The following is a 15,886-nucleotide window of genomic DNA, read 5'->3' as shown; positions in this document are numbered from 1 at the left end:
AACACAGAACATCATTGCTAATAGGTTACACAATGGTGTTAATGTTGCAAAGCAGGCACGTTTGAACTGAACTTTCAAATCCAAGCCCTATCTGAAAACGGTTTAATACTTTCTAACACTCTCTTTAAATGAATTTAATGCTTCCTTTCTCTAAAATAACAATAGGGATTTTGCTGGTAAAATATAATCAGGAATGGGCACCAAGATAATTTTTTAGTGTAAATCTGTCTAAAACATTTTGTTCATGAATGAAACAAAAATCCATAGCAGCAAAGAAAATAAATGAATGTAATGCACATAAACAAAGTGATTGAATTAATGTTGGACAGACAGTTTTGAATGCAACATTTAATAATTTTCAATTGATCAACTTTGCTAATAAATAAATTGATTTTCATTTGGGGGGACTTTGTGATTGCTCTACTGTACACCTAGCATTTGCTTGTTCGTTTCAACCTTTTTTTTGAGGTTTTTCTCCACTCCTACAGCTGAGGCATGCCCTCGGCTAGAAGTTTGATTAAAATTTAGACCCCAAAACCCTCCTCAAGAAAATAAATGAAGTTTCAAAGTATAGGAAGAAAGTTTAAGGAATGCAAACACGTTAAAATCTAAAAAAAAAAAAAAAAAAATGAGAGTTCTACAAAACCAGGGGCTCCAGTGGCATTCACCAGATACTTTAAGGGAACCTCGACAGGTTCCGTTCAGCTATGATCCTATACATTCACATGACTCTTCTCTGAAGCTTAGCCAAACCCTTATGATCTTCAAAGTTCTTCAAGAAAAAACTTTTCAGGAAGTCCTGAAGGAAAAAAAAAAAAAATAACCAAACTGGAAGTCTCATACCCTGGAGGACTGGACATCTTGCATACATTTACCTGGCCTCTCAGCTTTCACAACACTGATTATATGTGTTCAGTAAGAGGGAGATGCTACTGCAAACTTGCTATCACTTCTCTATCCAGCAGCCAAGATGACAAATCATACACTCACAATTATATTTACCTTTTAGAGTTTTAAAGAAAAATCTATCCTACAGCTCAGAGTACCAGTAGATGGATGCCACATCCATCTAGCATCTGAAATACTGAAGCAATTCACTGCTGTGTCCCTTTCACCTGATAGCATGGAAAATGTTAAATTAAGTTATGCATTTCTGTGAATATCTAAAGTTCCTATTTGAGAAAGTGCCAGTTGATGTTGCTTCTTAGCTGTGGTGGTGGTGAAGACAAATGGTCTTCCTACACAAATCTGTGTGTTTCAATGGGGCTAGGTGGTCACTCAGTAAGATAGACAGTATATGGTAAGTAGGTACAGTTCAGGTAGGTTAACCAGCAAAAGGGTGTGGATATTTGATCTACATTCTCTATTAGCTTGAGTGCAACAGTGGGCACATGTGTAAAGCACAATCCAGAGTGAATACAGGTTGCAGAGTGGCTCGATCACCACCCTGGCCCAGAGTGAACTGAACCCACAGAAGTAGCACAGACCATGTTCATCCACAGACTGGGGCAAGAGTGAGCCTCTGTACCCTTGGGGAAAGCTTAGTTCCTCTGAACCCTACATTCAGCTTTGTGATATTTCTTGGATATATGCATTGTCCATTAGTATAACAGCATAACCTGTTCTATTAAATCCTTAAACTAATCTACTATGTGCTAATGTAAAGATAGAAACACACAAACACATGTACACAAGAACCTCAAAACATTGCATCAGAAATGGTAGTTTCACACATGGAAATAATAGAAGGAGACATCTATAAAGAAGAGTTTACATTAATTTATGTCATATGAGAAATTATCTAGATTTGTCTTCATGAAGGCCTGTTCTGATGAACCATTGCCTTTAACCACTGTTTCTTCATTCCCGCTCTCTCTTCTAAAGAGAAAAACAAACTCCCTATTTCATTCTTATTTTTATGATGATGAGATTTGAAATTTGCTAGCCATTGTCATTTAAGATGTTTCCCATCCTTCTGGGCATTTGTTTGGCTTTTATGTTTTGAAGAAGCAGACTGTGGATGCTTGTTATCTATGCAAAGCATGGAAGATAAATGCAAATGCTTAGTTGTGTACTAAATAAGACCCTTTGATTTTGCAGATGGAAGCAGAGGGATACTACCTGGGTTGCAAAGCCATCTAAATGTAAGGCTGAATGACCTGTAATTGAACAATGTATGGTGAAAAAAAAGTAACAAAAACCAAACCAGAAGAAAAAATACACATTAAACTGGAAAAAGGTGAAATGTGAAATCTATCCCTTTTCTATAAACACATGTGGAAAGAATAACACCTAGCCTTTTTATTCTTGGCTTCTTTTTTCCCCCTCCTTTACATTCCAAGAGAAGATCTGCCAACTTTTGGCCATATCCGTTTCTCTTCTGTTGTTTGCCAGTATTAGTGCACTCTAGCACACATTCTTTCCTAAGACTTCAAAACGAGCCATTTGTTAGGTCTAACTGTTTAAAGAACCCAGCTACCCTTCCCTCCTTTGCTTACAGCAAGCTGGGTGGTATACAGCACATTCGCATACCCCAGCTTACACACTACAGGTTTAGCTGAAATCTTTAATTGAAAAGACTCTTGAACTAGAATTCACACTGCATGCCTTGTGTTACTGTAGATCAAAAGACCTCACACTGATACCTTCAAATGCTTCTAATGCTCCCTTTGTCCTAAAACATACACTGAGGCAAATATACCTGTGTTTTGCTTATTGAAGCCTCCTGATGCAGAGCTTCAGTACTTCTGTTCTGTAAAGCATTTCCAAAATCTTAGATCTGGATCTGCTTATCATTACACATATAAACAGAGGGTGAATTCACCTCTACACAAAAGGTTAGCACAGTTTAACCGTTTTAGGATTTAAATTGGACTCTATGGCAAACAGACTCTCAACAAAGGGCTGAGTTTTACCAAGAAAGGTTAGTTAACATCGCTCAAAAATAAAATATTGAGTGAGTTAGGGTGTACAGTACTCTTCATGTATAATAATGTGAGAATGTAGTTAGATTCAGATCTGGTATAAACGATGAGTCAACACTAACAACTGTGCTAAAGCTGTGTCCACTTCAAACAGGTCTTAATCTGTCTCTGGAGCAGCAAAAAAATGTAAATCTCAATCAGCTTGATTCCAAGTCCACTGATTTTAATGTTAGCTTTGTTTATAAAACTAGCCCATCTGTGGGAATTTCTTTCAAAAATCTAAAAACGTGCCACACTGACAGCTATTAGAATATAGGTAAGAATATTATGTCCTTCTCTATCTCTTTCTTTCCATCTCTTTTTTATTTTGAGTGGGAAGGAAGCTTGCAAGGACCTGCTGAGTTATTTGCCTGACACCATCCCATGAGTAGTGGAGTGAGGAACAGAACCAAGAGCTCCTTATTGCTCACTACCACTCTCTAATGTAACAGCATCCTCAGCCACAAAGCTCTAAATTTGCATTTTGAGGGAATGTTATACCGGATGCAGAAGAAGAGTAGGGATCCACTGGCTGGATGAAGACTTCAGGGTTTGGTTTATTATTACATCCAGCCACAAGGCAGATCAGATCCAGATCCAACTGCCTCAGCATTTGATAGTGTTCAGCTCTGGGATCATGGTTCACTCGCCCATTATGAAAACAGGCTCATAGTATGTTTTGATGTACTTCCTACAACTGATACAGATTATTAGGTATAAGAAAGGAAAAAAGAACTATTATGATTACAACATACAATAAGCAGTAGGGAGTGCCTTGTTATGTATCTCGGTCTCCCAGAGGTGGTGTTCAGCACCTTTCTGTTTTAGGCAAACATTGTATAGTGATTAAGGATACTGACAAAGCCAAAAAAATGGACGGATAATACCATGTTTAGACTCTCATTTAGGAGATTTTGCAGAGAAGACTGTTACTTAAAACTAACTGCTGTTGACCATTGGAGAAATGAGGAAAGATACTATAATCTTATGCAATCCCAGTTTTGGTCTGTTCCCTTGACCTGGATTAACCTTTTTCCTTTTATCTGTATTTTAATTCCAAACACCTTGCTTGAATGTGACTGTATCCAGGTCTCTGCTAAAACCTTTAATGAGCAACACTAAGGTCAGTGGAAATAAGTTTGAACTCTATTATTATTTCATACAAATACTGTAGGGATCCTTGAATCTCCCATAATTATTAGTGATTTTTGTCTCCAGTGAGATGTTCAGCATCTGGCTATATTTAGTTTATTGATTTCTTTTTAAAATGGTTACCTTTCAGAATCCATTTAAAATACATGTTTCTTCTTCTTAACTTACTATTTACAGGCATGCACACTGCACAAAGGCTGCACAGAAGTGGTCCCAACTTTCTTTTGCAAGCAAGAAGTAAACAGCAAAAGGACCATTGAAATCTTAGTCTAAATATTTCTATTTCTTTCTTGATTGAAAAAAGCATAAATTTATATATAGCATACTTTCTTACTTTATGACTAAGTACTGTTAATAGACTAATGAAATATCAACTCTGCATTCCCTCAATTTATTACATCACATGCAAATGTATTGTTTTGTGCAATCAATATTAGCAAAGATCATGTCCATTAAAATGTGCACACTGTTCTGTAGACTGAACACAGCACATAAAACTTGTTGGCTTTAATCAATAAAAAGCCCAGAGCTACACAAAAATTGCTGGGTCATGAAACTATGAAGCTATTAAACCTTTTTTAACGTGTTTGGTTTTTTTTTTAATAAATCTCTTTTTTATATGGGTATGAGTAGCTAATTCTTTTATAAATTATTAAGTATTCTTTTTCATTGCTGTGTCATATTAATACCTAGGGGACTTATTAATGGACCAGGACTCCAGCTGCTCTGTTTCCAGTAGCTGCTCACATCAAAGTGAGAAATTCCCTTACATGGTGTCTTTGACTTACTTTTAAAACCATTCCAAATTGACTTGGATAAAGGCCACATGGTTAAGGCCAATATTGCTACACGGACTGAAAACTGGCTAGCAGACAGGATCCCATAACCTGTAATGAGCATACAGTGAGGGTCAGACTGATGGGACCAGATTAGGGGTGACATGGACAAGACTATCTGTGAACTGAAGCTCCTGGAAGGCATGTGGTATAAAGCTGGATGCTTGGAAAAGTCACAGTGTCATGCAGCAGTGAGCGTGAGCAAAAACAAGGGTCTAGGACTCTGGTGTTCTTAAAAACTTAGTCTTGGAGACATATCCTAACTTCTTACCCAGAAAAAAGGCAGCTGCCAGACTAGAGGGTCTTGATCTGTAAAGTGTAGATATTCCTTCTAGGCTTTGGTTTAGCTTCTGCTTGCATCTAATAGAACAAAAGAGTCAGAACCATCCCCTCCAAAAAGAAAATAGGCAGGGAGAAGACATTTTGGTTGTAATAGCTAGGCTTGAGGAGGAAGACGTGATAGTGGCAAGGGTCTTAATACAAAAGGTCTTCTGCATCTTTACAGATGATTATTGCAACAGTTGCCTCAAAAGTAAAGTTCCCAAGTCTTGAAATTGCAGGATACTGAGGGCCCCAAAGACTGGTTAGAAGGGACTAAGGCTTTTCATTGGACTGAATCTAGTCCACCTCGGTACTGAGGAGTGCCCGAAAGTTAATCGCATGATGAATGGTCTTCACAAAGTTGGCTGTTCCTGGTCCACATCAAAACTGGCATTAAACAGCAGTCTCAATAAAAGATCAGAGGAACGTGAGCCAACTTAGGCTATCACCCTTGCAGATTGTGTTCGGGGTGCATTCCTGGGGCTCTGGGGGAGGCTTCTAACGCCACTAACATCTTTCCTTTTCACATGCACAGAGATAAAGATGGCAAGTTATCAGGGAGCAAAGCAATAACACCAAGTGTGTCCTGAAGACTAACGGAACAGTGTAGGCATCACCCTGAAATAACATGAGATAAAATGACTTCAGATAAGACAAAAATACAATATATGGTAAGAAGGCAGAGGCTTTCCCTAACCCCATTATGAATAATTTTTTATTTTTTTCCCTAGAATGTTTTTTTGGAAATATTTTCATCCTGAAAGAGATTACTAGCATGGACAATTTTTGCCTGAATAGATAAACTCTGCAAAGCTGCAAGTAACTGCAAAAGGGGCTTAAAATGAGAAGTGTCATGCATTCTTATGACTAGGAACCATTGCATTGCCTACTTCCATTATGAATGAGCATGAATCATTCCTCACTTGTTTACAATGAAAATACAGCTTTAGAGTACTGAAATGTCAATTTCAATAAAGTCAGGATTTACTAAACCGAACAAATTAATTTTCTCCCTTGCTCTTTAGAATTGCCCAATAGTTTTCTCACTTCGGACTCGTCAAGCTTTTCCCCCCTATCTTTCTAAATTCCTCTTCTACAGCTTAACATAACATGTTGATTTCATTTTTAAAAGTCAGAGTATACCAGTAGGATTTGAGGTCAGTACTAAGTTAGCTACATACCCAGAAAGTCTAATAATTTTAAAAATTCTGGGTTTTTTTTGCATAACTGAAAAAGTTTAACCAAAAAAAAAAAAAAGAGGAACCTCCAGGATTCAACCAGTTGACTTCAATTGATCTGCATGTAAAGCCTGAGAATAAGATCTTGGAGACCAATTTGAAAACATATTGTGAAGCCATGGATAATATTTCTAGAAAAACAAGTAGCAACATTCATAACAGTCATTTAAATGTGCACAAAGAGGAATATATGGCTTCTACTGGTTTATGGGAATGTATAACTAAAATAATAAATAAAAACTTACCATATTCAATCTGGGACCTACCTGTGAGCTGCATATCCTCATTAGTACAGATTCTCCAAGCAGTGAATGAAAAACCCACGTTATCTGCACATGCTGCACCAACACTTACACGCTGTGGCTTTATGAAACCAATGGAGCTATCAACGAGCATGACATGGGTTAATGGAAACCAAAATTTTGCATTCATTTCTTTTAAAACACAAGGGACATCAGGGATCTTTTAAAATTTTATTTTATAAATCAATAGCTTTATAAACATACAAATAAACCAAATATATTATATTTGTGTTGAAATATCATTTCAAGGTTTTATACTAAAGATTATTTTGAGTTTAGAGATGAGTTTAGGAAACATTTAAAACTCAAAACACCCTCATTACAAAAACATATCAACTTGATTTTCCTATCTTATTCCGTAAAGAACACTATCAAATTTAAAATTAGATCCTTAGACTGAAGGAAAACAAAGCAAAATACAGCCTAGAATATGAAAATATTTTGTAAAGAGTCTGAAACACCTTTGTTTAGACAAGATTCAAAGTTAAAAATCTTTATTTCCTTTGATTGGGTAAACGTCCAACTAAATGTTGACTGTCGTTCAACACAACATTGATTTTAAGCACACAAACGTATTTCACCAGAGATAATCAAAGTGCGGGGATTAAAGTCATTTTACTGTCTAGCTCTCATGGAAATAAAATGCTTTATTGAATCGGGGCCTTCATAGCTGGACTCTCTTCCTATCAAAATACACAAGATCAGTGATGAACTGTGAAAGACCAGGGAATCCAAACTAGATGCTTTTAACAATATTAATGAAATTAAACTATACTGAACATAAAAACAAATGGTTCAACCCAGTGGTTGCCCTCTCCTGAACACAGTTTCAACCACTTCTCTGTACCCTTGTTGTCATTCACACAAGAGAATGTGTCTTCATTGCTACTAGTTCCAACTAACCTCTGGAAATGCCCATTTTACAAGTTTATTCTGAATTCAGAACTGATGTGATTAGAAAACAGACTCAACAATTCAAAACCACCAGAAAAAAAATCACTTTAGAAGATAAACAAGTGACAACTCCCTACACAACAGAGCATTATAATTTTTGTAATTCAGACACCTTGGGCTCAATGTTCTTTCTGCTTACACCAACATAAATCAGAACTGACTCTGCAAAGTTACTCAAGTGTGTAACTGTTTTGGACAAGAGGTAAGAGCCTCTCAATACTCTTTCCCATCACTGGCCTACAGAGCTGGTAACCAAATGACAACATCCCCTACTTTCCTGGGACAAAACAAAAAGCAGTATGTTAAACACCCAAATTAATAACATTTGCCACTATTATCCAGCTGATGGGCCATTGCAGTTGGAATGGGCTGCCCAGGGCAGTGGTGGAGTCCCCATCCCTGGAGGTGTTTAAGAGGCGGGTTGACATAGCGCTGAGGGATATGGTGTAGTTGGGAACGGTCAGTGTTAGGTTAATGGTTGGACTAGATGATCTTCAAGGTCCTTTCCAACCTTGATGATTCTGTGATTCATTTTCTAGGCAGTTTCTGGACTCTGCGTATGTGTAAAGACCACTACTTGCAACAAACTCCCTTAGAAAATACTTATCTCTGACAAATCACCCACTTGTCTGTTTTCCCCTCAGTGTCCTTTTATCAGGCAGTTAATGAAGTTAGCGGCAGTGACCCTTAAAGTGATACTTACAGAGTACTCACTGCTAACACACTGCTCACAGTAATTCTTCCAAGCAGGGATGACAGGGAAGGAGTGGCAAGGACTTAGTTGTTCTGTCTTGATTTGTGTTTCGTTTTGTTTTTTTTTTCTAAAGCAGATTTTAACAAAAAAATGCAGGTTGCTTCAGTGTTTCATGAGTTCCCATTCTCTACTGACTTCATCCTTCCTCCTTTTCCCACTCAAACCCAGGCTGTGTCTAGTCTGGCTGCATCAGCAGGCTGTCTGGAGCAAGCTCGCAGGGCTCCCTTTCCAGCGGGGTTTGAGAGTGGATGCTCCAGGGAGCCTGGGGAGGGCCCTTTGCTGCTCCCATGGGCTGACACGATTTCTCACCAACAAGAACCTCTTGTCGACAGCCTTGTTCTTTCTCCTCTTCTGCCAAAGTCTCTGCTGCTTTGTCATATGTTATAGGCCGTTCTTCCACTGGGGAAAAAAAGGATATGTATTACTGAAAGCCATTTGAGAAGCCCCACAACAACTAAGCTAATGGCAACTCAGAGAGGAAAGCTATGAAAGGAAGCACAGAATCAGGTTCAGAAAATTACAAAACCAACTCATGTCGAACAAAAAAAGAGGCAAAGTCAAGAACTTGCTTCAGATTTTAAGAAATTAATTGTCCTAGGCAAATTTCATGGTTTTCTGTTTTAATGCATAATAGGAAAAAGCATGCCCATGGCAGGAAGATTACCTGCCTGGCAAAAATTAAAGCCCCTGTTCCAAAGTCAAAAGATCTTAGGATTTATTCACTGGCATGGTATAAGAACCTTCTTTAACATGTTAGAAAAGACATCAATTTATTTACCAGTCTTGTCTGAAATGGTTGAACCACTTTTGATAAAATTTTCAACTAGGAAAAAATGAGACACCTGTCATGGGAAATTACTGTTCCAATACCTGCATCTGATAAAACTATAAATGAAAACAGAGCCTCCTAATGGGAAACATCAGGCTTCCTTTGCTGGACAACACAGTTCTACACATGTTCACAATATTAGTCCAGCCAAGTAAATGTGAGGCATATTTTCTACTGATGAACAAAGTAACTTCCCAACATATGTCTGAGGCCAGGATGGGCAATTCTGAAAATCTTGCAAGATGCCTACCCATTCAAGTATCCTCAAACGTTTGTCTTTGCATATTTCTAAATGACTGATGCAAACTTGCTCCTCTAGTAACTTCTGTAGTTAGGAGGTATATATGGTAAATAAGACAAATGATTAAAGATATCAGTCTTTCTTCATCAGTTCTCACCATCTGGGCAATGAGGAGATTCAGTTGCCATCTACAGGGAGGCATTTCCTAAAACTCAGAGTGGTCCAGCTGGTAACAGGTGGGCCATGGAAGCCTGTTGTGTGCTTCTGTGCTGCCTGCTGCCTTTGCACCAGGGATGGGAGGCACATCTCCTTCATTCATCTCATCTTTGTTTAAGCACCAAACACTCCCCAAGCAGTCAAACACCTTGTTTAACACAAAAAGCAGAACTGCAGTTGCTGCCACAGGCCAAAAGGTTTCTGGGGAGACCTGGGCTCCTCACACAATTTCAGTTAACCTGCCTGAATGAAAAAGGGCTGTCAAAGTATATCGATCCACAGATATACATTCCCCATCAGTATGATGGGCATAACTTCACTTGCTATGAAGCAAGCCTGTGAATTTGTATATAAACACAAAAATATGATAATATTACTATCACAAGAAGCATCTGGCTTCTTATGAGTGTGAAAGCACTGTTACAGTGTAATTTCTCATGAATAATCTGCAAAGTGAAGGACTGAATGGTCTGTCTCTTCACAGCAATACAAACATGACTTCTGATGTGCACAGCAGCTTTAAACGGGCCAGAAATATAATTTTGATTTCTCTGTCTCCTCTATCAGCCGCTGTTCCTGCTGGTACAAAGGTGAGGAGAGATCTTATAAGGAAGGAAATCCTACTCACCATATTCCGAAGGACAGGCAGGATGAGGATCTGCTGTCTCACACTCAATTAGATCAACCGCTTTAGTCTCCAGAGAACTGTTACACTCCTTAACAACCGCAAACTGCAAATACATACAATATGCACAAAATATACAGAGTCCAAATTAATATAAAATGAACCGGTTTTCTGAAACCCAAGAGGCATACTAGAAGGGCCACATACTCCAACCACAGCAGGGGGAAAAAGGTCACCCTGGCTTCTGGGATGACCCTTCCCCTGCAGATAATTAAACATTTAAGTTGATGACAGCCCCAGTCTTTGGAAAGTGCACGGTTCCAGTCTAGTAAAGAACTACCCATTCTCTTGCCTTGCAAATCAACCTTTCCAGATGCAAGAACAAAAGTTCATGAAAATCAACTCTCTCTAAAGTACTGAGGGCCACTTTTAAAGTATTAAAGAGACCCAGAACCAGACAGCAGGAAACCGTGTCAGACACAGGGAAGGAAGTGAGCCTCCCTCCTCTCAGTACAACCTGGGGGGTGCAGTTCCATTGTCCCACAGTTACAGTGTGACACCTCAGAAGCAGAAGATGGGACCCTCTGGGGAAACGTGCTGAAAAGACCAGAGGCAAAAGAGAAAACAGGGGTAGAGGAAAGCAACATGAAGCACTGTGCTGAAATAGTATAGAGGGAAAGAGGAAAACCCAGTAAGTAAAGGAGAGATGTTTAAAGAGCAGAGACAGGGAAGAGAAAATGCCTGTAAATAAGATGTTCCAACAGAAAGATCGACAGATTCAGTGGTCCAGGTAGATAATTGGTGGATTTATGTGGATAGATCACAGATGTAGCAGGTGTGACTACTTAGGCATCAGTTCATTTACATAAAATCTGTAGGTTTACAGCTGCTAACCCACATGTGACAGACCCTCAGAGGAGATTCAGCTATGCACTGTTCTGCAAAATATCTTTGACTGTGCAAAGCAGAACACTTGCTAGATGAAAAGGCTCAGAATAGCATCAAAATCCAGGCCTATGCAGAAGTTGACCAAGGCTTACATATCCCTAGAATAAACCTAGCCTGATTTATGGAATTCTAATACGAATGTGAAAAAAATACCCAGGCATACCCTCAACTAAATGCAGCCTCACCTGGCAGAATAGAAGTAAAGGGAAAAGTGAATGACACTTGAACAATTTATAGGTATAGTTTCAGTATCACAATACCAAATATTTGGTATGTGTGATGGTGTAAAAGCTCATTATCCTCTACATTAACCCAGATGGGCAAGAACAAGAAAGTCTTTGCATTCCCTCTCCCCAGACTCACAAATGAACAGTAGAACTGTGGGCCACAAAAGGTGTGAATTTCATGAGCTCTTTACAGTTACTGCAATACACATCATCCAGTTTCCATACAAAGTCCTTCATTAGGATTATTAATCCTTATTATATATAATTATAATTATTATTATAATTATATAATTATAATTAAATCAATAGCACCCAAAAACCTATTCCAGTACCTTAAGAGTTGAGGAGCTATAGAGTCTTCTGTCCCCAATGTAGTATAATCTCTTTTTTTACATAAAACTCCCCCATAATCCACTTTAAGTGAACAGTAGAAATGGACAACTTCCTGCTGCTTTTTGGCAACTCTACAGTTTCTAACCTAAGTGCATGCATGCATGAAGCCCCAGTGAACTTAACACTCAATGGCTACATCAGCACAGAGAAAATCACATGCATGAAACCACAGGAATCCATCACTGTGTAAGCAGAAATAATTAGCAAAGGGTCAGTGATTTCCTCTTTCAGCCTGCAACGAGCTATTTGCAATAAATCAGTTTATTAATGTATTTGATGTCTCCCAGGGCAAGAATGCTGGGTGAAATTTAACATGAGCGTGTAATAGATGAGTAGGCTGGATTCGGTTTTGTTGATTCAGTCCATTGCTTAGCTGTCTAATTACTCCTATATTCAGCAAAAATGTCATTGACCACTAGCATTATCTGTGTGGACACTAGCAGGTGGGGATAGAGTCAATGAGCTGCAGGTCTTCTAGAGCACTGTTCCCAGGCAATGAGCTGCTCTCAGTCCCAACAAATGTTTCTGATTTTCCCGGCCTCAGATATTTTGAAAGCTGTAGCTTTTGTCTCTGCTGTGAACAAATAATGACATTGCCACGATTCAGCACATTTGCTGTCCAGTACCTGGAGGACCAAAGCACTGGTAAGAAAAGTCCACAAAGAGTATGCAGTTGACCAGCATATGTCGTAACCAGGGTCAAGTCAACTCAGTTCCCAACATATGTTTGATAGTGTGTTTCAGTGGCTATCCACCCACAGATCCTGCCAGATGTACGATCTAAACCATTTGCAAGGCCTTCTTCGAGTTGATTAAAATTCCTTGCATTTGCACTATAAGTATTCCATGATATTCAACCCCTCAAACAGACTCCCAAGTAGAACAAACTCATCTCTTTCTGGACTCAAAGATTTGGAGCAGAGTTAAACTTCAGGCCATTTAAAGTCAAATTCTTTTGCGACCATGACTATTATGCACATGATTCTTGTACCTTTCCAGCTACAGTTGAGTGTGGAGAGCTTTAAAACCTTGTAATAATACCTATACTAGAAAAACTTGTGTGCAGTTACCCGAGTAAAAACAGTATGTGCCTCACTAGAGTTTATCACCAATCCCATACAAGTATAAACTCTTCCAGTAGTCTTTTCCACTGTGGCATAACTGTGTTTGTTTTGAAGAGTGTATGCTGCTTAGCTAATGTGATGCTACCTGGACAAGTATGGTGAAGAAGCTTATTCAGAGCTGAATGTGTGTGCAGACAAGCTCTCAGGGGACGTCATGCCATTCTGAGAAAGGAGTCTCAGACTGGAAACAGAAGTAACCACAGATGCCAATTATGTCACTTTTCCCAACTTCAAGTTTCAATCACAATCACCTAGCAGTGTAATGTCATTTTAATGCCAGTAAGAATCAGGTCCTTAGATCAGATCTTATGGGGCCAAATTCTCTGATGCAACTTCAAAAATGACATTTCTACCTATACCAGTGCAAAACTGGTATTTTATATTCCCTCCCAAGCTGCCTGATAACATCCTGGTTGTTTTGCTTTACAAGGCAGCAGCCTCTCATACAAAGACATTTAATTTCATCAATCCCCAAAATAAAGTTCAACATCTCATGTAGCACACACAATGCTTGGCTTCCAAGAAGCCTTTTTTACACAGGGCATACTTTCCTGTGAAAATAACTCTGTGATATGCCATGTCATCACATTGCCATTTCCTTAATTTAGAACACAGTTCCCCAACTGTTGTGTTCAAAGCTAACAATAACACTGGCTAATGGTTGCAATACATCCAGGCAGCTGTGAACTTTGAGGGATAACAATGAGGTAAGATGAACTAGGGTTCACAGCAAAGCACTTGATGACTCTAGCAGTTATTTAATATATTTAAGATGTGAATTATTTGATGGATAATCTCAAGTGGATCCCTAACACTCTTTGATCCTTCCTGCCTCCCTCTCCACTCCACATTAATATAGTTACCCGAGACTTGTTGCTAGTAGGTGTCACGTTCTCATTGTCAGCGTGGCTGCTGGCATCTCTTATCGCTTCTGCATAGAGATTCTTCTTATACAAGTTTTGACTTCTGCAACAGAACAAAAGCTGAAATACATTATTTTGCTTTGGCAGGAACAGATGCTGCTTCCTTTCACACATTATTCTACAGGTATGTAGAGCAAGGACATATTTTGTTTTCTTTCATTGGTTTGAAAGGGTGTATTACTGTCAATTACCACACAGTGGTTAAAAAAAACCCAGCTTGTCAGAAACAAAAGTCAGTAAGAAGTGAACCAGTGTTTGTACTAATGTCTCATCTGTAGAGGCTCATTCATTACAAAAGAACAACAGGCCTCATAATTTTAACTACTCCCCTTCCATTTTCTTATTCTATTTATAATACATCCCTCTTATAAAGGTTTAGGTTTCAGCCAATACAATGAACAGCATTTGTGAGTGAAGCTCAAAAATAAAAACCTGACTGTATTTTTGTACACCATTGATAGTTATGAAAGTTGCTTCTGCATTCATCAGCATCATTTATGAAAAACAATAATTTCAGAAATTACTATGAAATAAAAAAACTGAAAGCCTCAAAAAAAATTGGACTAAGACATTTCCAGGAAAAAGCATGACCAGCAGAATTAGCTCAAGGGGGAAAGAAGCCAAGAGTACAGCCTGAAGGTGGAAAAAGATACAAATAATCAGCTCGAAGTGGCTAGTTCCATAAATTCAAAAATTGTTATTTTTGCAGTTAAACAGCAATCACTTATAAAGCAGTATTAAAAGCCCATATAGGCCCCAACATAGAAAACACAGTCATAAGAAAAAGAGCTCATTTACACTGCTTGAAATCCAAATCGGTATATCTTTACTGACTTTACATACATGTTTTTTCTTTTCCTAGACATCAGCTAACAAAATTAATGTTACACTCATCAAATTCCAGAAGTCTCAAGTTATAACATCCTTTTACTTGATTTTAAATGAAATTTAATAGACATGTACCAAAGAAAATAGGCAGTTTCCTTTTATTTTTACATTACATTCATATACTAACTGGGAAAGTGCATCTGCTGTAACTACTGTATGTTAGTCCCTTCATGAAAATACAATGTAAATAAAATTTGCTTTTTGCTAGAAACCTGTCTCCACCATGGATTTTATCCCCAGATTCTCCATAACATGTTCCTGTGTATTCAAATATTTAAAAAAGTAATTGCTTCCAGTAGAGGATAAGAGTGGGACTGCTAATATGAAATCAAATAGGTGTCAGATTTGAGGGTATATCCACAGAGCAGAATGCTGAGAAATAAGGTAAATTAATCCATTTCGACTTTTTCTGATGCTGTGGCAAGGCTGCTGATCATGTTTTGTCACCTGGACGTGCCTGTTCTGCATTGCAGCTCACAGTGCTGACAAAACTCGAGCCCATTACTCAAGTGTTATAAAATCCACTGCAGAGAGCTCACACACAGGCATGGTCCTCAGCGGGATGCACTGCTCAAGGGGATCACTAATTCTACATCTTACTTTACAGTATGCAGAGTAACAGATGCCAGATGGACTTGGCGGGCACTGGAGTCTTCATGTACAATTGAGCACAAGCAGACAAGGCAGTGAAATCTAGTTGATCGAGCATGGGCAAGAGGCCAAGAATTTCTCAATCCTAATCCCAGTCCTACTGTTGCTTTTTGCACAGCCTTGGCCAACTGAGGTGAAAGGATTGTGGGTGTTAAATCTGTGATTCAGATTTTTCCAACAACAAAAAAGAGTTGTTTCCTCGCTTCCCAAGGAAGATAGGAAACTTGGCATATTATACAGTCAGACTACATAAACCTGATATCAAGAATAACACAATGCTCTTCAGCAGACTACAGCCACT

The 15,886-nt window shown here is 38.6% G+C and overlaps 1 protein-coding gene across 1 annotated transcript in view; it reads right to left on the bottom strand.

Annotated features, from left to right (window-relative positions):
- Positions 1-6,969: 6,969 nt before the first annotated feature.
- EGF (epidermal growth factor) overlaps positions 6,970-15,886 on the bottom strand; it is a 61,059-nt gene continuing 52,142 nt past the window's right edge. Inside the window, exons 23-25 of the mRNA XM_074866919.1 lie at positions 13,987-14,089; positions 10,435-10,537; positions 6,970-8,919 (exon numbers count right to left, since the gene is read on the bottom strand). Coding sequence (XP_074723020.1) covers positions 8,696-8,919; positions 10,435-10,537; positions 13,987-14,089 — 430 coding nt within the window. The 3' untranslated portion in view covers positions 6,970-8,695. The remainder of the gene's footprint in view (positions 8,920-10,434; positions 10,538-13,986; positions 14,090-15,886) is intronic.

This window comes from Strix uralensis, chromosome 4 (genome assembly GCF_047716275.1).
Source record: "Strix uralensis isolate ZFMK-TIS-50842 chromosome 4, bStrUra1, whole genome shotgun sequence".
NCBI classification, from domain to species: Eukaryota; Metazoa; Chordata; class Aves; order Strigiformes; family Strigidae; genus Strix; species Strix uralensis.
The sequence above is the reverse complement of the archived record's forward strand: the minus strand, read 5'-3'. Positions and strand labels throughout refer to the sequence as shown.